Source organism: Erinaceus europaeus, chromosome 3 (assembly GCF_950295315.1).
Source record: "Erinaceus europaeus chromosome 3, mEriEur2.1, whole genome shotgun sequence".
NCBI lineage: Eukaryota > Metazoa > Chordata > Mammalia > Eulipotyphla > Erinaceidae > Erinaceus > Erinaceus europaeus.
Genome location: NC_080164.1, coordinates 131,631,454 through 131,651,594, shown reverse-complemented (window position 1 = coordinate 131,651,594; position 20,141 = coordinate 131,631,454). Strand labels below are relative to the sequence as shown.

General features: G+C 43.9%; 2 protein-coding genes across 6 annotated transcripts in view; one reads left to right on the top strand and one right to left on the bottom strand.

The window, feature by feature from the left end:
* ENOPH1 (enolase-phosphatase 1) overlaps positions 1–12,754 on the bottom strand; it is a 34,370-nt gene extending 21,616 nt beyond the window's left edge. For both annotated transcript variants that reach the window (XM_007518491.3, XM_060187933.1), the window contains exon 1: positions 12,528–12,754. In XM_007518491.3, coding sequence (XP_007518553.1) covers positions 12,528–12,611 — 84 coding nt within the window. In that variant the 5' untranslated portion in view covers positions 12,612–12,754. The remainder of the gene's footprint in view (positions 1–12,527) is intronic.
* A 593-nt stretch (positions 12,755–13,347) lies between these two features.
* HNRNPDL (heterogeneous nuclear ribonucleoprotein D like) lies at positions 13,348–18,285 on the top strand. Of its 4 annotated transcripts, XR_009549012.1 has the most exons (9): positions 13,349–13,924; positions 14,619–14,787; positions 14,875–15,036; positions 15,434–15,565; positions 15,686–15,800; positions 16,290–16,460; positions 16,777–16,869; positions 17,241–17,345; positions 18,030–18,285. XR_009549012.1 is itself a non-coding variant. In XM_007518492.2 (8 exons), the coding sequence occupies exons 1-7, from the start codon at positions 13,470–13,472 to the stop codon at positions 16,845–16,847; spliced, it is 1,275 nt and encodes a 424-aa protein (XP_007518554.2). In that variant the 5' UTR covers positions 13,349–13,469; the 3' UTR covers positions 16,848–16,869; positions 18,030–18,285. The 4 variants fall into 4 exon arrangements, 2 of the variants coding, with proteins under 2 accessions (XP_007518554.2, XP_007518555.2); XR_009549013.1 differs by lacking the exon at positions 16,290–16,460 and having other exon boundaries at positions 13,348–13,924; XM_007518492.2 differs by lacking the exon at positions 17,241–17,345.
* Positions 18,286–20,141: the final 1,856 nt, after the last annotated feature.

Below are 20,141 nucleotides of genomic sequence, written 5' to 3'. Positions count from 1 at the left end.
AACTCTCCTCTGTATTGTGTAAATACACAAAGCAACAACTTTACTACAATGTTGTGTAACACCTAGTAAGTTATATGTACTTATATGTGGATATAAATTACAACTTAGTATAACACCTGGAATATCTCTATTACCTGAGGTTCGTGTGTCGCATCTGCAGATTATTCTAATTTAGAAAGTGATACTGTATAGCACTAAGGTATAATGTTTTTTTTTTTGTTTGTTTGTTTGTTTTTCCTCCTCCAGGGTTATTGCTGGGCTCGGTGCCTGCACCATGAATCCACCGCTCCTGGAGGCCATTTTTGCCCTTGTTGTAGCTTCGTTGTGGTTATTATTATTGCCCTTGTTGATGCAATTCGTTGTTGGATAGGACAGAGAGAAATGGAGAGAGGAAGGGAAGACAGAGAAGGGGAGAGAAAGATAGACACCTGCAGACAAGCTTCACCGCCTGTGAAGCGACTCCCCTGCAGGTGGGGAGCCGGGGGCTCGAACCGGGATCCTTACGCCGGTCCCTGCGCTTTGCGCCACATGCACTTAACCCACTGCGCCACCGCCCGACCCCCTCAACATATGTTTTAAGCTCCTATTGAGTAAGATATACGTGGTGCAGTGGACTCTCAAGCATGAGGTCCCAAATTCAATCCCTATCACTGCATATGCCAGAGGGATGTTCTAGTTCTCTGCCCCCACCCACACCTCTCAATAGATAAGGTGTTTGTTTTAAGTCAGTAATTAAATTGGAGCCTGATATGAGGCTATATAAGGATACTCTAAAATAGACTTTTTTTTTGGGGGGGGAAGTGTATAAATAGAAGGCTTCATCCTGGTACAATACCGCTGCGCTGCCTGCCTCCCCAGCCCAGCTTTTCCTCTAGGCTTTTATATAGGAAGAGAGAGAGGGCTAGACGACAAAACACCAGTCCATCTTCATCGAATCCTGACCCCACATCCCCCAGCCCTGTGATGCTCCCATGTAGTCCTGGGGATTGAACCCAGGGTCTCACAAATGATACAGCACATTCTCTATCTTCCAGTCCTAAAACAGGTTTCTTAAAGCTCATACTTGGGGCTGGCAAAACTCCTCAAATGCAAGTGACCCAGATTACAAAGTGCCCCCCACAGGAGGAAGTTTTGAAAATGTGGTGTCTACTCCACCACGAGATGTAGATTTAGATATAGATATAGACATCTTAAAAAAAAAAATCAGCCTGGATTAGTGAAGCCCCAGTAATGGGTGGGCGGGGGGGAATCCTGGACCAACCATCTGATCTGAAAATTCTCAGATTTTAAAATCCCAGAAATAATTGTAATAATGTTTTAACTTTATTTATGATCTATTTATAATTTTAAAACTCTGTAGTGCAAAAACAAACAAAAAAACCTGTTACAATACACCCAGGACTGTATAGCTATGCTGACAGATACGTTCGTAGTCTAGCAGGCGTCTAGGGCTCTTATAGTTTGGCAGTGCCTGCAGCAAAGGCTACTGAACTAAAGGACAGCATTTGTCTTTCAGGGCCCTATGACTAGACCACTCACAGAATGCTGCAGGGAATACTATTTATATTTTCATTACTCTATACAGCCATGGTTGCTTTCTGAAAGAGCTCCATTAGGGGGCACAGAACTTCTAAAGATCTAATTAAAGAAGTTGCTTCATAAATGATAAGAAGTCCAAATGTAGATTGCTTTATAGTCAAGTGGTTGCTTTAATGAAAAGGTCAAAGAATCAATAAAAATAAAGTGGTTGCTATAATACTTACTCAAGTCTCCTTTGAAAATGGGTAATAAAAATAAACAGTAGTAGAGTGCAGCTATTTGAAGTAGCTATTCTAAACGTCTTCCAAAGGAACCATATAGTATAACTGATTTATAGTGTTTGAGATCTTAAATTTTTTCAGTCAGAAAATTAACCATGGGGGCTAGGCAATGGCATACCTGGTTGAACACACATGCTACAATACACAAGTACCAGGGTTCAAAGTCTTGGTCCCTGCCCATAGAGAAAGCTTCATGAGTAGTGAAGCAGGGCTGTGGGGGAGGGGGAGTGGTGTGTATGTATGTGTCCCTTCCCTGTCTATTTCTCTATTGAAGTAGTGTGTAAAAATAATGGCAGGCGCAGGGTGGTGGCGCACCTGGTTGAGTGCATACATTACAGTGCACCAAGGACCCAGGTTCAAGCCTCCAGCCCCCACCTGTAGGGGGAAAGCTTTTCAAGTGGTAAAGCAGTGTTGCAGGCATCTCTCTTCTCCCCCTCCCTCCCCTCTCAATTTCTGGCTGTCTCTAGCCAATAAAGATAATAATAATTAAAAAAAACGATTGCAAATATTTGTACCAGATTTTTAGGACATCTCTAAATTCACACCCCATCTTCTTTCTGGTGTTTGTATGTACTACCTCTGCCCATCTCCTAGTCCTCGAATACCCAACTGTGAAGCATTAGCCAACCTTTCTTTGTGTGCTGTTTTACTCTACAGAAGAAACTCTGCTCAGATTAAGGGCCCAGAAATTAGAGTGTGAGCTAATTCTGGGTTGGCACCAATAAACTGTTTTCTTGCACTCCAGGTGTCATGGCTCTTGTTCACTGATTCTCTGTTTACAGTCAGTAACCAATAAATAAAATATTTGCGGGGCTAGGTGGTGGTGTACCCAGTGAAGTGCAAGGACCCAGGTCGAGTTTCTGCTCCCTACCCGCAGGGAAGATGCTTCATGAGCAGTGAAGCAGGTCTGCAGGTGTCTCTTTCTCTCTCCCCTCTCCTCTCAATTTCTCTCTGCCCTGTCAAATAAACAGGGGGTTGGAAAGAGGAAAAAATGGCTGCCAGGAGTGGTGGTTCTGTACTGCTGGCACTGGGTTATCCCAGTGATAACCCTAGTGGCAAAAAGGAAGGAAGGAAGGGAGGGAGGGAGGGAGGGAGGGAGGGAGGGAGGGAGGGAGGAAGGAAGGAAGGAAGGAAGGAAGGAAGGAAGGAAGGAAGGAAGGAAGGAAGGAAGGAAAAAAGTGCTCCTGAAGCTTTGAGCTATTCCAACCTTCTGGGAGATACTACCCCAACAACCTCCACTGTGCTGTAGTGTGCTCTGGATAGTCTCATAGACCCAGATTCACTAGAAACTAAGAAGTGTTTTTCTTAAGTGAGGCTAGAAGCTTCCTTTGCAGGAATAAAAAAGCAAGACATACTTTGTCCTTTTAGGGTCAGTCCATGCAATATCCAGAAGTTGGAAAATTTCTTTTTTTGTTGTCATTGTTTTTAATAAGTGAGAGAGTTTATCAGTTCTGCCATTTCTAAACACAAAGAGGCTATCTTATAAAGCAGTCAAAATAGACAACAGCCACATATGTGTAAGGCACTCCCTTTCAAAACAACAACCCTACTTTTTCATAGAGTAATTCATATTTTGCCCTCTCTTGGTAGTAATTCAACTCAGGTTAGACTCAGTGTACTCATTTATAATACGCAGGCAGCTTGAGGATTAAATTAGGTAATTTACATCACAGTGAACTGAATCTTCAGCACCTACAACAGTTTGGAGACTGTCCCTGTTAGTGTATGGTCACCTACCACTGAAAACATATCCAGTCAGTGGGCATGAGCTAGTCAGTGTGGAATGCAGTAGACCTGTCACCCCACTGTACCTGGAACTTCACCTCCACTAGTGGGAGTCTAACACAAGAGGCTCAAAAACCACCTACTTCATCTACTGTTATTACTGTTTGCTTCTATTATTTCTGTTCTTTTATTAGAAGAGCAGCCTTAAGTGTTGAGATATAATTGACATGACATTTTTGTTTCAAGTGTCCAATATATTTATTATTTGAATATATTGCAAAATGATCACCTAAGTAAGCTTAGTTTTAACATCACCACACACTTAACTGTTTTTTCTTTTAGAAGTTAAGTGGCTGTGATTGTTTAAGAATTTATTTATTTATTAATGAGAAAGATAGGAGGAGACAGTTAGAACCAGACATCACTCTGGTACATGTGCTGCTGGGGACTGAACTTGGGACCTCATGTTTGAGAATCCAATGCTTTATCCACTGCAACACCTCCCGGACCACACACTTAACTTTTTTTTAGGGGCGTATATATGGCAGAAGTTAATAACATGATAGTTATGCAGAGACTCTCATGCCTGAGGCTCCATAGTCCCAGGTTCAGTCCCCCCACACCATCATAAACTAGAGCTGAGCAGTGCTCTGGTAAAAAAACAAAAAAGTTGAAAACATAGTAGAGTGTAGTCTCGTTGCACACGACATCTCCAGGACCTATTTGCTCTGTTTTTATACAAAAAAAAAAAAAAAAAGGCTTCTGGAAGCAGTAGGCTCACCGTGCAGGCACTGAGCCCCAATGATAATGCCTATCGTCAGTAAATGAATGATGAACTAACTGGCCTGCTGAACTTACAATAGCTTGGACCTATATAAGGCTCGGCCTAGCCATCAGAAAGCTCTTACAGTGTACCAAGTGCACAGAGTGATCTGACTAGAACTCCTAGCCAAATCCCACCAAGGTCCCATTGCAGGGGTCAGCACTATTTTCCAAACCACATGTCTCACTTTCTATAAAGGGTGTTGACTCCACACTTAAGAACTTAAGAAGAGGAATCTGTGAGGTCACATAATAATGAATCACTGGAAAGAAAACCAAGAAATGAATGCCTCGTGTACATACCTAGAAGACAAAGAGGCCCTGTCTTGAGATGCCTTTCTTTGAAAAGAAACCCATGTTTCTGAAATAGAGTCCCCTGGGAAGGGTGCAGAGGTTCCAGAAGGGCCTCTGAGGACACAGCTACTAGCTCTCCAGCTCTTTGGAGAGGTGACAGAAGAGAGTGCAATCAGACTAGGTAGGCTGGCCTCCACATACTCCCTTCTGACTCTTACTGCCACCAAGCCAATTCCAAAATGTTGAGTTAGTAAATGTGAAAATCAAAAGCCATATTAAAAACACACTTACATCCTCACCTACAGGAGTGGGGTTCCCTTCACAGGCGGTGAAGCAGGTCTGCAGGTGTCTGTCTTTTCTCCCCCCCTCCCTGTCTCTCTCGATTTCTCTCTGTCCTATCCAGCAACAACAGCAATGACAACAACAATAATGACAACAACAAGGACAACAAAATGGGAAAAATGGCCTCCAGGAGCAGTGGATTCGTAGTGTAGGCACGTAGTGCAGACACCAGCAATAACCCAGGAGACAAAAAAAAAAAAAAAATGTGTGGCCCAGGAGGTGGCGCAGTGATAAAGCGTTGGACTCTCAAGCATGAGGTCCTGAGTTTGATCCCTAGCAGCACATGTGCCAGAGTGATGTCTGGTTCTTTCTCCTCCTATCTTCCTCATCAATCAATAAATAAAATCTTTAAAAAAACACCACCACCACATTGTATGAATATTTTTCTTTAATGGAGAGGCATGGTATAAACTGTAAGGATGGAGTATTTTGAGAAACATTAGTCAGTTTGGGAGGTGGTGCAGTGGATAAGGCATTAAACTCTCAAGCATGAGGTCCTAACTTCAGTCCCCAGCAGCACATGTACCAGAATGATGATCTGGTTCTCTTTCTCTCCTCCTGTCTCGCTCATTAAGAAATGAGAGGAAGAAAAGGGGGTGGGGAGGAAGACAGACAAGTAAGGACTTATCCAAAAGGAACACATGTTTATCCTTAAAAAGTTGATCCCAGCCATGTAAGGTAGGGGTCCATATGTAAAAACTCATGCCTCCTCTTTTTTAGGGAAGGGAAGGGAAAAACGGAAAGCCCAACCTAACTTTCTAGTAAGTGTTTACATAAACCCTGGTGACTTAGAGCATATGGGGGATTTCATCCTCTATAGTAGACTCCCCTAACGTTTACAATTTGTATTTAGTGTGAATTAACCTTTGAGGGAAAATTGGGAGGGAATTTTGCTATACAGTCACACTAACAGATATTAGTATCCACAGAATACTGTATTGATATTTGACATGCTAACTTAGCTAACTTAACTGTTCAATGAAATTGATATCTTCTGTGATTTTGAATTTTCACTATTAGTTTATTTCTCCCTCTCAAATTTAGGTCTTAAGAAATATTAGGTCAATGAATTTTTTAAAAGATTGTATTTATTTATTTATGAGAAATGATAAGAAAGAGAAAGAACCAGACATCACTCTGGTACTATGCTGCCGGGGATTGAACTCAAGACCTCACGCTTGAGAGACCACTGCCTTATCCACTGCACCACCTCCCGGGGCACGCCAATGAAACTTTTAATGCCTATCTGGAAACACTTTAGCTAAATTACATACTTATCAAATAAAAACAAGAACTTGAGGCTTTGAGGGAATTTGAAATAGCCAGGATAGCACAGACTGGGAGAAACCTAATCTTTGCCCCTGCCAGGCCTTTTCTGGAACACATCACACCACCAGCTCCAAGCATTTGCTGAATGTGTCACGGAAAGCACCATGTGGACTCTGGGCTCTGCCTCGAGAAGCTCTCAGCACTGCTTAGGACACACATAAAGCACAAGGCAACAGCTCCCAAAGAGATAAACACTTGATCCCACAGAGGATGGGGAGAGAGGACTCAAGATTCCTGTTAAAATAAAAGTCTTCTGAGAACAGAAGTAGGTAGGACTTGCCTGTGACTTCCTACAGTCCAACCCAGTAAACATTAAGCTGAGTTACGCGCAGGGCCAGTCTACACTTGGGAATGGAAAAAGCATTACATAAATGCAAAAGCATAACTCCAATGGGCATGCTCAACTGTAAAATATACAAAAGGATGTGAGGGCTTAGAGAGACAGCTCAGCAGGTAGAAAGCATGTCTGGCCATGCTCATGTCCCAGAGTACTGACACTACTTGGGATACCCTATGGTACTAGATGAAGCTCTGCTGTTGTGTTGTCTCTCCCCACTCCCTACTCCCTGTAACTTTATCTGAATAAAAAAGTGGCCTGGGGCCGGGTGGTGGAGCACCTGGTTGGATGCACATGGTAAAATGCTCAAGGACCAAGGTTCAAGCACCCAGTCCCCATCTGCAGGGGGAAAACTGCACAAATGGTGAAGCAGTGACACAGTTATCTGTCTCTCTTCCTTGTTATCTTCCCTGTCCCTCTCAATTTCTGTCTCTGTCCATTGAATTAATTAACTAATTTACATAGTAGCCTAAAGGGGACTGGACAGGACAGTGGCACACAGGGTAGAACACACACATTACCATGTGCAAGGACCAGGGTTCAAGCCCCTATGTCTCCACCTCAAGGGTGAAGCTTCACAATCGATGAAGCAGTGCTGCAGGATCTCTCTCTCCCTCCCTCTCAATTTCTTTATCAAAAAGGAGAAAAAGAAGAGGAGAGGAAGCAGTAAGGATAACCCTGAAGATGGGAGAAAGTGGACTGAAGTAGTAAAACCATGTATATGTAAAGTTCTGGTCATCCCAAAAAGGAATACAGTGGCAGAACATTGGAAAATATGATTTACTGAAGTGCTGGAACTGAAAATTTATCTCTTAGCCTATGAGGAACCACAAAGGATCTAGATGCTACAGAAACAACTATGTATGTATGTATGTATCAAAGTGTCTCCTTATAGGTTCCAGGAAATAGATCACTTGAATAGTGTGGCACTTTGCAATGTGCACAACCCAAGTTCGAGCCCAGCCTTCACCATACTGAAGTCTCTCTCTCTCTCTCTCTCTCTGCCTCTGTCTCTATATTAAAAAGAAATGAAATAGACACACATTTAAAAATTAAGTAAAATAATAAGATTTCAGATTGCTGGCAAAGCTTTTCATATGATAGGTAATCACAGAGATGTGAGAGGAAGGAAGGACTGGTTAAGCTAAAAAAAAAGAGCAGGTAATTGCCATGGTACTGAAGATTCGAGCAGGACAAGAGACCAGATATTAAGGTCAGATGTGCTTTCTAGCCAACTTATGATAGTCACACAGTCAGTGATTCTCCAAAGTCTGCTCCCCATAGTTTAAGATGAATTGATAAAAATCCCCTCACACACAGCCCTGGTTGTCTCTTTCTTTGAAAAAAAGGCCACCCTAAGCCCTGGGGAACGTTTGTGGGTATCTTGCTTGCCCATCAAACATCAATTATCAAGCTATTTTTAATATATATATTAAAAAGTAGAAGCTTCCAATGAAGGGGAGGGACATGGGACTCTGGTAGTGTGGGAACTGTACCAGTTATATTACAAATTTGTTAATCATTAATAAATCTTTAATGAAAATAAATAAATAAAAGTAAACTACAGGGGCTGGGTGGTAGCACATTTGGTTCAGGCCCCTGGTATCCACCTGTAGAGGAAGCTTCAGGAGCAACGGGGCAGTGTTGTAGGTGTCTCTCCTCTCTTGTCTCGCCCTCTATCAAAATCAAAATAAGAAATTTTAATTACAGCCATGGTGATATCACAAGTACATTAGCAAGCCAGAGACATAGCAAAAAATGTTCTGAGGTTCCACGGTTACAGGTCCAATCCTAGGCACCACCATAGGCCAAAGTTGAATAGTACTTTGGTAAAAAATAAATAAAAATAAAAAATTTAACAATAATAGTAACTGAGGACCACACACTTTGGAATTGCCATTCTGGTTCCTCTCCCTAAGCAATCTATGGCGAGTCTAGTAAATGACATAGTTTCTGCTAACACTGTGGTTTGCAGGAATTGCACAGAACAGAACTATTGCAACTGCTGTTACACATCCTGCTCAACAAGCAAGAACATGAAAAACACCAAATTAAAGAATGTTTCCAGGAGTAAGAGATCATTTTCCTCAAACACAGAAATAACAATTGAAGACTACTGACATCATAACCATGTAGTAGGGTAATGTTTTATTATATAGGCTTATTAACTAAAAACATACAGTACGTAAAGCCAGAGAATGAGTATTACACCACCCCACCAGACATCAAATGGAGGCTCCATGGGGACATAGCCTAGGGCCAGGCAGGACTCAACAGGAATGAAAAAAGAAAAAAACAAAAAAACACAGCACTGATTTATACATTATTTGGAGCTTATCTAAATTCTAATTTATAACTTATGAGTACAACAAAAGTAATACTATAGTACAATAATATGGTCACACAATTTTTTATTGCCACTGTTGTTATTGCTGGGGCTTGGAGCCTTAAAGATGAATCCATTACTCCCAGTGGCCCTTCCGTTAGTCAGTCCTTTCTCCCTTTTTCCTTAATTTTATTTGATAGGACAGGGTGAAATTGAGATGAGACAAAAGGTAGAGGGAAGGCAAAAGACACCTGCAGACACCTGTCTTATCACTTGTGAAGCTTCCACACTCCAAGTGGGGACCAGAGCTTGAACCCAGGTCCTTGTGCATGGTAACATGGTATACACCACTTGGCCCATAAATCATATTGGTAAGTGCCTGCTCCAATTCTACTACTGGTACACATGACTAAAAAGTGTTGGGTTAGCACCACTGTACAGGATCAGAGTCAGAGCTGAAAAGAAAACTGGAACATGTCCTGTAGTGAGGGACAGAGCTGGGTGCTCAGAGGACTCAGATGCATAGGAACATCTCAGGAAAACTGGTTTCTAACGCTGCTCTGGGCCCCATCAATCATCCTCAGAAAGGATATCCCTCCAGGTATCAATGAACTCATCAGAGAAGTCAATTAGCTGGTCTCAGCCTTCACTAGATAATCCGAGCCAGAAAGATACAGTGTTTTAGAAACTTAACTATTTCAGGACTCAGGGAAAATGAGGCATGATAGCTAGCAAGCAGGGTCACTGTTGTTGCCAGCAGTCTACTGAGCACACCCTGACACAGAACTTGCTGCCATGGTAGAGCAGCCAGCAAGCTGTCCAGAACATCCTTCTCACACTGGCAAGAGTCTAAGGAATCTCCTAAGATAAACTACATCAAGTATATACTCAATTATAAGTGTTCAACAAGACAGAGGAAAAGGAAAGGGGAAAAAAACAACTACAAACATGGTCAGTGGAGTGTTGCGTTCCTAGGGACAGGCTTCATTCTCAGGTCTCTTAAGTGTGGGAACTCAGGCGGTAGTACAGCGAATTAAGTGCACGTGGCGCAAAGCTCAAGGACTGGCATAAGGCTCCCAGTTCAACACCATCAGGGGAGTCGCTTCACAAGTGGTGAAGCAGGTCTGCAGGTGTCTGTCTTTCTCTCCCCCTCTGTCTTCCCCTCCCTTCTTCATTTCTCTTTGTCCTATCCAACAATGACGACATCAATAACAACAATAAAACAAGGGCAACAAAATAAATAAATATTTAAAAAAATCACTTTCCAAAGAGGGCCGACTTCCTAAGAGTGTTATAATGGCATATATATATATATTTTTTTTCACAGTATTCACTGACTGTTGAAGCAGCCCCCCAGAAAAAAAGTACTTAACTATGGTTATCATGGCCCAAGGGTTCCCACTCCTAAAGTTATCATCAAAGGCAGGAAAAATGGAAATTTGTTACCATGTAGTGTTACATACTTCATATTGACTTCAATTTGACTTATGTGCTCATATATTAAATAGTTGTACTATTTAATGAAAACAGCAGCCAAGCAAATAAGACCAACAAGGACTGTGGCTCCCATTTCAGAGGTTCAGTGCATTAAGAACTTTTGAGTTGTGGTCCAGGAGATGGGATAGTGGAGAAAGGGTTGGACTCACAAGTGTGCAGTCTGGATTCCCAGCACTGTCCCAGTGGTGCTCTGGTTCCCCATTCTCTCCCCACTTCTCTTTCATGAAGAAGGAGAAAGAGGAGGAGGAGGAGGAAGAAGAAGAAGAAGAAAAAGCCTTTGAGTTAGAAAAGCTGGATTCAGATGCCAAGCAAAATTGTTCAGTTTTTCAGTAAAATGCATATACATCACAGTTTTTGAGGATGGGCCAAGTATAGGAGTCACATGTATAGTGTTCATCAATCTGTTGTAGGGTGACAAATTCACACACATAGTGACAACAATAAAGCCCAAAGCAGATTATGTCCTAATTCACGGCTCCATGATCAGAAGTTTAAGAAGGATATGTCTTAGCATAAGTCTCTTTAAATAATGTGTTCAAAAATGTAGTCCTTGAAATATTTTTGGCTAAATTTTATTGCTAAAACAAATTTGTATTTCTTGCTGGCAAAGCATACATGTGTGTATAAAAGACCTTGAAAAGTGCAATAAACATAATTGGACCTGTATAGCCTAACATTTCTCAAAAGCTTACTTAGTAATGAATTCTGAGTTATTTTAAAATTTTTTTATTATTTTTATTTACTTGATAGAGACAGATAGCCAGATATCGAGAGGGAAGGAGAGATAGACACACACCTGCAGACCTGCTTCATCACTCATGAAGCTTCTCCCCTTCAGGTGGGAACTGGGGACTTGAACCTTGGTCTTTAGGCATAGTAACATGTGCTCTCAACCAGGTGTGCCACAGTCCAGCCTAGCCCCTAATAATGAATTTTGCATAATTCCAATCATCAGCCACACAGGCCTTCTGAATATACTTTTAGAAACAATGGTTTCAATAAATTAATGTGTACCTAAATAAATTACATCATAGTAATGTCAACATTAAAACAATAGATTGGAGCTGGCCAGTTGTGCACCCAATAGAGTGCACATGTTACTATGCACGGAACCTTGCTTCAAGCCCCTGGCCCCTACCTGCAGGGGAGTAGCTTCACGAGTGGTGAAGTAGTGCTGCATGTATCTCTCTATCTCCCCCTTCCCTCTCAACTTCTCAGTCTCTATCGAAAAGAAAAAAAGGGAGGAGAAATGGTTGTGGCGAGCTGTGCATTTGCCATGCAGGCACCGAGCCCCCAGTGATAAAGCTGGTAGCAATAAATGGTAACTAGTTTTAAAAATCAGCGCTGGCAGCCGGGAGGTGGCGCAGTGACTCGAGCCTTAGCCTTACAACCTAAGGTCTTGAGTTTATAATCTCCACCGTCTGTGTCAGCGTGAAGCTCTGGCTCTGTCTTTCCTCTCCAGTATTAATAAGAAAGGAAAGGAACAAATCAGCGCTGAGCCCCAGAGAGCCGCGTCCAATAATGCGGTGTGCAGCTCGGCCACACTGCCACAACCATGATCACCCAAGATACCAGGGCTACCTGAATGTCATCTTGCCACGCGAGCCTTTCCAGTTTGGGAGGACTTGAAGCGTCAAGGATAACTAAATCGCCGGCCGGCCCGAACGGTCAGCAAGCACCAAGAGGGCCCTCACCCGCCCGGCGGCGGGGTGCACACCTGCCCGGCAGGGGGCGCGCTCAGCACCCGATGGTGCCCAGGCCACCTGCTCTTCCTGTCTCTTTCCCCACCCCACCTACCTCAGCCCCAGCCCTTTCTGCACCTGAGCAAGGGCAGGCTGCGGGAAGGGGGAATAGGGTGCCGCCGGGAGGGAGCAACCCGAAAGCCACCGCACCCTTCCCACTTCCTCCCGTCCACTGATGGGCTCGGTCGCACAGCCTCGTGTCTCCAGCACAAGCTCCGGAATACTTTTCACCAGACATATTTCAAATCGCGTTTAAGCATTAGGTCACTTCCCCGCTCCCTTCCGCCCCTCACCTTCACGAAAGCAATCGGGGTTGTGGTACCTTCGATATCTAACAGGATGACAGTGACTTCGGCGGGCACTGAAAGCACGACCATCTTCCCCCACCGGATGCGCCCGCGGGGCTCAGTCTGCAGCTAGGGAAGGCGGAGGAAGCGCGCCCCGCGATCACAGCCCCGCAGGCACCCGGGCCCGGCGCCGGCTCACAGCTCACAGCTCTCAGACCGCAGCGCGACGGGGAGAGGCCGCTGTGCGCGCCTGGAGAAGCAGGAGGCCGCCGCACCCGACCCCGAAGCTCGCAGACTGGGGGGTGGGGGGACCCGGAGGCCGCGACCACATGGGCAGGGCGAGGGGGCGGTGCTCGCCAGGCTCCGAGGGGGCGGGGGCGGCCGAGGCGCGGGCTCCGATTGGCTGCGGGCGGGTCTCGAACCCGCGGCTTGCAAAGGAGCCTGGCGTGGGTGGGAACAAAGGAGGGAACGCAGTAACTGGGAGTGCGGGCGAGCGCTCTCCGCAGACTGGCTGAGCGAGCCGGAGCGGTGCAGGCGGAGCCCTGCAAGGGGTGCTTCGGGGACGGGAAAGCCTCCGCTCCACGGCACCCGGCGCCTCCCGCCCAGCGGCCAAGCTGCCAGCCTGCGGGCCGACCCGCTCCCGGCCCTACCAGCCTGCTCGCGGACAAAGCACGCTGGCGCGCCCTGCTTCTGGCCTGGCAGCTGCCGCTCTGGGAGGCAGGGGGACCGAGGGCGGCCCCGCGGACTTAAAAAAGGCGGGGCTGATGGCTCATCGCGGAGAGGGCACCGGCCGGAAGCCAGAGACAAAGGAGGGGCTGGGGGCGCGTGCCCGCGCTGCTCGCGACAGGTGGTCCCCAGGAATTTGCTCCACACACACCCCACACCCCCTGCATTGCTCTTCAGATGCTTCTTGCATACGCGGCCCCCCGCCTTGGCGGGACGGCCTAGATGGAGGTCCCGCCCCGGCTTTCCCATGTGCCGCCGCCATTGTTGCCTTCCGCTCCCGCGCCGTTCGCCTCCCGCAGCCTCTCCCATTGGCGGCCGCGGCTCGCCCCGCTCCTCCCTTCGCTGGTGGTTAGCGCTGCCCGGCAGGGGGCGCGCCGGTCCCACTGCCACGTCACGGCCCAGCAGCCCTTCCGATTGGCGGGCGGGGCGGCTATAAAGCGAGGGCGCAGGCGGCGCCCGGATCTCTTCCGCCGCCATTTTAAATCTCGCTCCGTACGGTGCGCCGCCGCCGCCGCCGCCGCCGCCGCCGCCGCCGCCGCCGCGACTCGGATCGCGCGCCAGCACCCCTCGGCCTACAGCTCCGCCGCCATGGAGGACATGAACAACGAGTACAGCAACGTCGAAGAGTTCGCGGAGGGCTCCAAGATCAACGCGAGCAAAAACCAGCAGGATGACGGGTACCGCATGCCTCTGCCCCCGCTCCCTCCCCAGCGTGCCGCACGCGCCCCAGGTCCCTGCGGGACCACGCGCTCCGGCCCCCATCCCGGCTCCGCGTCGGCCCCCCGCGTGCCATGCGGGCGCGGTCCGCGGGGAAGGAGAAGGAAGGCGGCGGGCGGAGAGGGTGGCTCGGGGAGGCCCGGGACGGGGGAAGGGCGGCGGCGCCCGAGTGCGCAGGCGCGGGGACGGGGGAGGGGCCGCACGCTGCAGCTGCCGCCGCCTCTTCATTGTGTCTGGACCGGGCTGGGTACGGCCGTCCCGGGCATTTGGGGGAGCTCTGGTTCTGGGAACCTGTAGGCACCCAGCGCCCCCATCCCAGCGAGGTGTTTTGGCGAGCTCGTTAGGTGCTGCATTGACCGCAGAGGAAGCGGGCGCCCCTAATTTGGAAGGAGATTGGCTTAGTAAATCGCATCTTATAACTTGCAAACCACTGCGGGCAGGTTTTGTTGGTCCCTTGGCTGAGTGCAGAGGAAGCTGCCCACCGTTTTTCAATAAGTGTACTCGATGGCATTTTGGAGGAATTTTGTGGTCTGTTCCTAATTAGCAGTGTGGGTTAAGTTGTGCTTAGTGCGCAGGGGCAGAACCCTAAATCCAGAACTGAAGTAATCCGTCTGTGCAGCAGCGAATATTAAAGGAAAACACTTTTGTTTCTAGTAAAATGTTTATTGGAGGCTTGAGCTGGGATACAAGCAAGAAAGATCTGACTGAATATTTGTCTCGATTTGGGGAAGTTGTAGACTGCACAATTAAGACAGATCCAGTCACTGGACGATCCAGAGGATTTGGATTTGTGCTTTTCAAAGACGCTGCTAGTGTTGATAAGGTAGGAATGTCTTTTGCGCTGCTCTCTGTTAGGTTGCTCTGGGGTTGCTTGTATATTGCTGTCCAATTAAATAAATCTGTCTTCTAGGTTTTGGAACTGAAAGAACACAAGCTGGATGGCAAATTGATAGACCCCAAAAGGGCCAAAGCTTTAAAGGGGAAAGAACCCCCCAAAAAGGTGTTTGTAGGTGGATTGAGCCCAGATACTTCAGAAGAACAAATTAAAGAATATTTTGGAGCCTTTGGTGAGGTGCGCTGCGTTAATGTTATGTTCACATAATGTCCATCCCTGGTCTGTTACGGAACAAGTTTCCATGTCAGTTGAGGGGGTTAAATACTGTGGTCCCTTCCAGTGACTATCTTTGTGCTCTCCTTGCCGCAGTGGAGACCAGTATCTAATTCTTTTATTTGGGCCGAAACATGGATGCTTTGTGCTGAGTATTTGGTCTTGTAACTAGTGGTACCTATTGGTTGCAGATTTACTTCGAGGGTTTGATTTGGTGATAAATCAGGACTGCATACAGAAGTCATCTGATTAGAATGACAAGTTTATATTGGGGATTTTTTTTTTTAAAGCCTGCAGCAATCTGGGGAAAAAAAGCTTTTTACCACTACCAGATGATCCTGAGTGCACATCTTCATTTCAGATCGAAAACATTGAACTTCCTATGGATACAAAAACAAATGAAAGAAGAGGATTTTGTTTCATCACATACACAGATGAAGAGCCAGTGAAGAAATTGTTAGAAAGCAGATACCATCAGATTGGTTCTGGGAAGGTAAATGTTTATGAGAAATTTAACAAGTAGTATAGTTTTCTCCGATCTGATTCAAGAGGGATAAAGCTACTTAACACTAGACCTTCTATAATGATTAGATATTTTTCCATTTGTTTATAGTGTGAAATCAAAGTTGCACAACCCAAAGAAGTATACAGGCAACAACAGCAACAACAAAAAGGAGGAAGGGGTGCTGCAGCTGGTGGACGAGGTGGCACCAGGGGTCGAGGCCGAGGTAAGACTCCTTGGAAAATGACTGGTAGTTTAAGCAGTGAACTGCTGGGTGTGTATATATATATATGCCTGTAAGAAAACAAATCCAGACTTACAACATAAGGGAAATGCTCAGCTTGGGTGGCTTTTTGTTTTTACAAAATTTATTGATAGCTCTTCAGAGAATGGCCACTCTTGAGTGTCATCATTGGTGAGATGATACCACTAAATGTTAGGATTATGTGATACACCATGGCATAGATTTTCTTGGGCAGGATTTTTTTAAAGGTCAGTCTGCCTGACTTTACCTTTGTTCTGGTTTTCCATTGGATGTAGGAAGCTTGATACTAGCACAATTGGACATTCTGCCCCCCCCTTTTAATTTGTTTTTCAGACAGATATAGATGTCCATTCTGCCTTTTAAGATTGCAGAGTGACAGGAATACATCATTTTATGTTAGGTGTGGGGGGTCAGAAGTTGTTTCCTAACAATCATTGTGCATTGTTTCAGGTCAGGGCCAAAACTGGAACCAAGGATTTAATAACTATTATGATCAAGGATATGGAAATTACAATAGTGCCTATGGTGGTGATCAAAACTATAGTGGCTATGGCGGATATGATTATACTGGGTATAACTATGGGAACTATGGATATGGACAGGGATATGCAGACTACAGTGGTAAGAATATTTAACTTAATTTCATAAACCAATGGTGTTGAAATACAGCCCCACTCGAGATATTCTGTGTATATAAGTTTGCCATTTATTGAGGTGTTAGAGGTTACATTTTTTTAGGCTTAGGATCATAGGGTGGTTGTACTAATATAAAAACTTTGCTGGTTGTAAATGTTCTCAAATGTGTAATATGACTGGTATGAATGCCTGTTATAAAAACAAATGCAGTTATTAGCATGTAAAGTTTTGCACGTTTCTTAAATGTTTCTGGTAAAAACCTTTCTAGACAACCATTTACTGTGATGTCTTTTCAAAATAGGCCAGCAGAGCACTTACGGCAAGGCATCTCGAGGGGGTGGCAACCACCAAAACAATTACCAGCCATACTAAAGGAGGATGTTGGAAATGACAGGTGTGTATAAGAGCACAAGAAATCAGAAGACATGTCTACTATAATTTAAAGATCAATAGACAAATGAAAAATAAGTAAAAACAAAATATCATGTAGTCTGTTTTTACTGAATTGCTAATGGTTTTTAACTTATGAGTGTTTTGCCCAAAGTGTCTATAGATCTTTAACTTTTTAAAGTTTTATCTCACTTTCTTTAGTATTACAGAAAAACTTAAAAGTTTTTCTGTTTGCTTTGTGTGCCAGGTGGTCTAGAGGAATAATTAAACTTTTTTAGAGCTATTAACAGGTAAAGTACTGAAATGGGTACAACTTAAGGAAAACAAGAATGTTGTCTTCTAACTCTGACATTATACCTTGTTTGTACCCGCCAGCGGGAACTTCATTGCAGGCCGTGTGTCACCCTGACCACGTCTATCTCTGGGGGTCGCACGTTGCGGGCAGAGCGCAAGGCATACACCAGAAAACGCTGTCCTGTGGTATGGTCTCTTCCAACTTCATGTACCAGCGTAAAGATTAAAGTGGAAAACTTCAGACTTTGGCTTCTTTTTTAGTCTTTTTGAAGATTAAGTGTCTAAACTTAACTTAAATGGTTTTTTACAGGAGTTAAAGTACATAAATGCCTTTTTACAGCTTAATCGTTTTGGTCTTCTGTTTAGTGTTGTATTTCAATTGTGGAGCCTCATTTTAAGTGTTCATTCTTTTAAGATTTAATGCTTGCTTTTTCTTTTTATAGCTAATAGTGAAATCTACAAAACAAGAACTTTTAAATCTGGGATGTAAATTAAAGATCATATGCACAAAACTATTCGTGCAACATAAATGAACCTATTGGAAAATTTGGTGATTTTAATAGCATTTTATTGGCTTACTAGAGATACTTCTAGTAGACCTTAATCTGGCACAGTTCAACCTGTTAAGCAGGGTGATTGCATTTCTGATTTCTTTAAGTAAATCTAAATTTAGTGTCTTTGGGAACTCTTGGGTAAATTCATTGATTTTTTTTTTTTTTTAACCCAAATAGCATTTTGCTAGTGAATATGCATGTGATCTTTAATGACAGAAAGAATAAAGTGAGGACTTAAAACAATTCATGAAAGTGGACCTTTGAAAGCTTGTCAGAGTTGGCACAAATCTAATTGTGAATTTGTTTTTGTTTATAGGAGGAGATGTGAAAGTAACCCATCTCACAGGACAACTTTGAAGATCCAGTCATCTGTTGATCTAAGATGATTATTTTGTAAAAGACTTTCTAGTGTACAAGACACAACTGTGTCCGACTGTATATAGCTGCCAATTCAGTTTATTATTTTTCCTTTGTCTTTTGCTATCTGTGTTATGACTCGTGAATTTGTGTTGATACAAATTTTTATTTGTATGATTTCATGTTAAACTTCAAATAAATGCTTCCTTAAGTGATTTTTTTTTTCCTGCGTCAGGTACTAAATAGCTCTGTAAAGTATAATTTTAAAGAAGCAATAATTAGGGCACAGTTTATTTGGTAGGAAGTTTTGATCCATAGAAACTGGTCCTTCATGAAAAGCCAGATATGAGTCACCCTGTTTCCCACCCCCCATTTTGTCTTGTCAAATGTATTCTATGCTCTGAGGTTTCATTTCCCTGTTAATCTGGGGTTTCTGTCATGACAGTCTCCATGATAAAGCCAGTTCATAGTGTTGATAGGCAGAAGCACTCCTGTAGACCACCAGCCTTCTATATTGTATTTAAAGGGGAAGTTTGGATTTGTTGGAGTTTCATTTAACTGCACAGTCAGGTTTTTTACGGATGGAAGGAACCTTGTTTCTGTCTGTGGAGAATGTTGAATTTGTTTAGTAAAAACTTTCGCTAACCATGCCACTGCTCTCTTCTTGATGAAAATAATCCAGATGTTCACTAGAAGGAACTGTTTGGGTTAGGAGTACGAGTTACAACACAAGGATTTGGGCAGATGAGTGTAAGGCAGGATTTTGAATAAAAGGTGAATTAAAGGTTTAAAGTGGCAGAATAAATTAGGGTTATTATTTTATCACAGCAAGCAACAATTTTCTACTAAGGCAGTTCTAGAAAACTAGGTGTTTTGACATGTATAAGTTCTTGGGAAAATTAGTTGTAGAGATTTCATTTTAGTGCATGAGCATTAGTTATCTATGTTTTGAAATAGGAAAAGGTATGACTACAGTCTCAGTGGCTTATCTATTGAATATGACTTGTTGCAACAGATATAAATACTGGTGATTGTTTCTAAATTTTGGAGGACTTACTGGGCAAATTCATGCAAAGTATTTAATGTCTGCTGTAGTTAACAGGTCTGTTTTTTTTTTTCTCATTCCCCCCCCCATGGTACCATGTTAAACTGTTAGAATTGTTGGCATACATGTTCATTTGTAGAACAGCTAACTTCAAGTGAGTTTTTATACTGGTGACCCAACCCTTTTTATTTTTGTTTGGTTTCTACACCTTTGTCCCAATGTTTGTACTTGCTGGATTGTCAAATTACAAGGCTTACAAGCCTTGTTTTGCTCTGATTGCTCTTTGCCCTAGGGCAGGTACCAGTGCTGGTCATTAAGAAGGGTTCTGTTTATTCATAAACACAGCCTTTTGCAACAGAGGGGAGATTCTTAGGTTATGTCATAGGTGTAGAGTCACAGGGCAATGAATCTTGTAAATTCAAAATTATGATTAATGGCAAATTGACATTCTGTCCTTTCCCTGATCAAAAGCAAATAAAGACTTTTAAACAATATCAAAACTCTCAATCAAGTCTTGATATATATATATGACTAAAGCAATACATGACATCTAAAGAATGATGTCTGAGTTCTTTCAAAAAGAATGGAAAGGGGCTGAGAATACACATAACCTGGTGTAAATGAGTGTCAAAGTTTCATCCTAAATGGTGAGTTAGCAAGTAGAAACCAGGTCAGTGTTGGCAATTTCACTGACTATTCATATCAGATATATTTCTGATGTACTAACAGATACACAGCTTTGTTTTATTCTCTATATTTTCAAAATGATAGGGCTGTGCTGATGTTACAAATTTGAACACAGACATCTGGGGTGGGAAAATCCACAGATTCCATAGGATATAAGGTGGGGTCACTGGTTAGAAAGATGATTAGAGGATACTGCAGGCATATAAATTTTAATGAATTCTAATGCTAAGCAGAATCCAGAAATGTCATTCTATGAAAATCAAAAGAGGGCCTACGTTGAGTACATGTTAACCATGGGCAAGGACACAAGTTCAAGCCCCCAGTCTGCACGTAGGGGAA

Excerpts from the sequence above, each read along its gene's own strand:
- HNRNPDL (XM_007518492.2), top strand. The coding sequence starts at position 13,470 with ATGGAGGTCCCGCCCCGGCTTTCCCATGTGCCGCCGCCATTGTTGCCT. Across the intron at positions 14,788-14,874 it reads ACGCTGCTAGTGTTGATAAG|GTTTTGGAACTGAAAGAACA; the intron begins GTAGGAATGTCT and ends TCTGTCTTCTAG. Across the intron at positions 16,461-16,776 it reads GGGATATGCAGACTACAGTG|GCCAGCAGAGCACTTACGGC; the intron begins GTAAGAATATTT and ends TTTTCAAAATAG.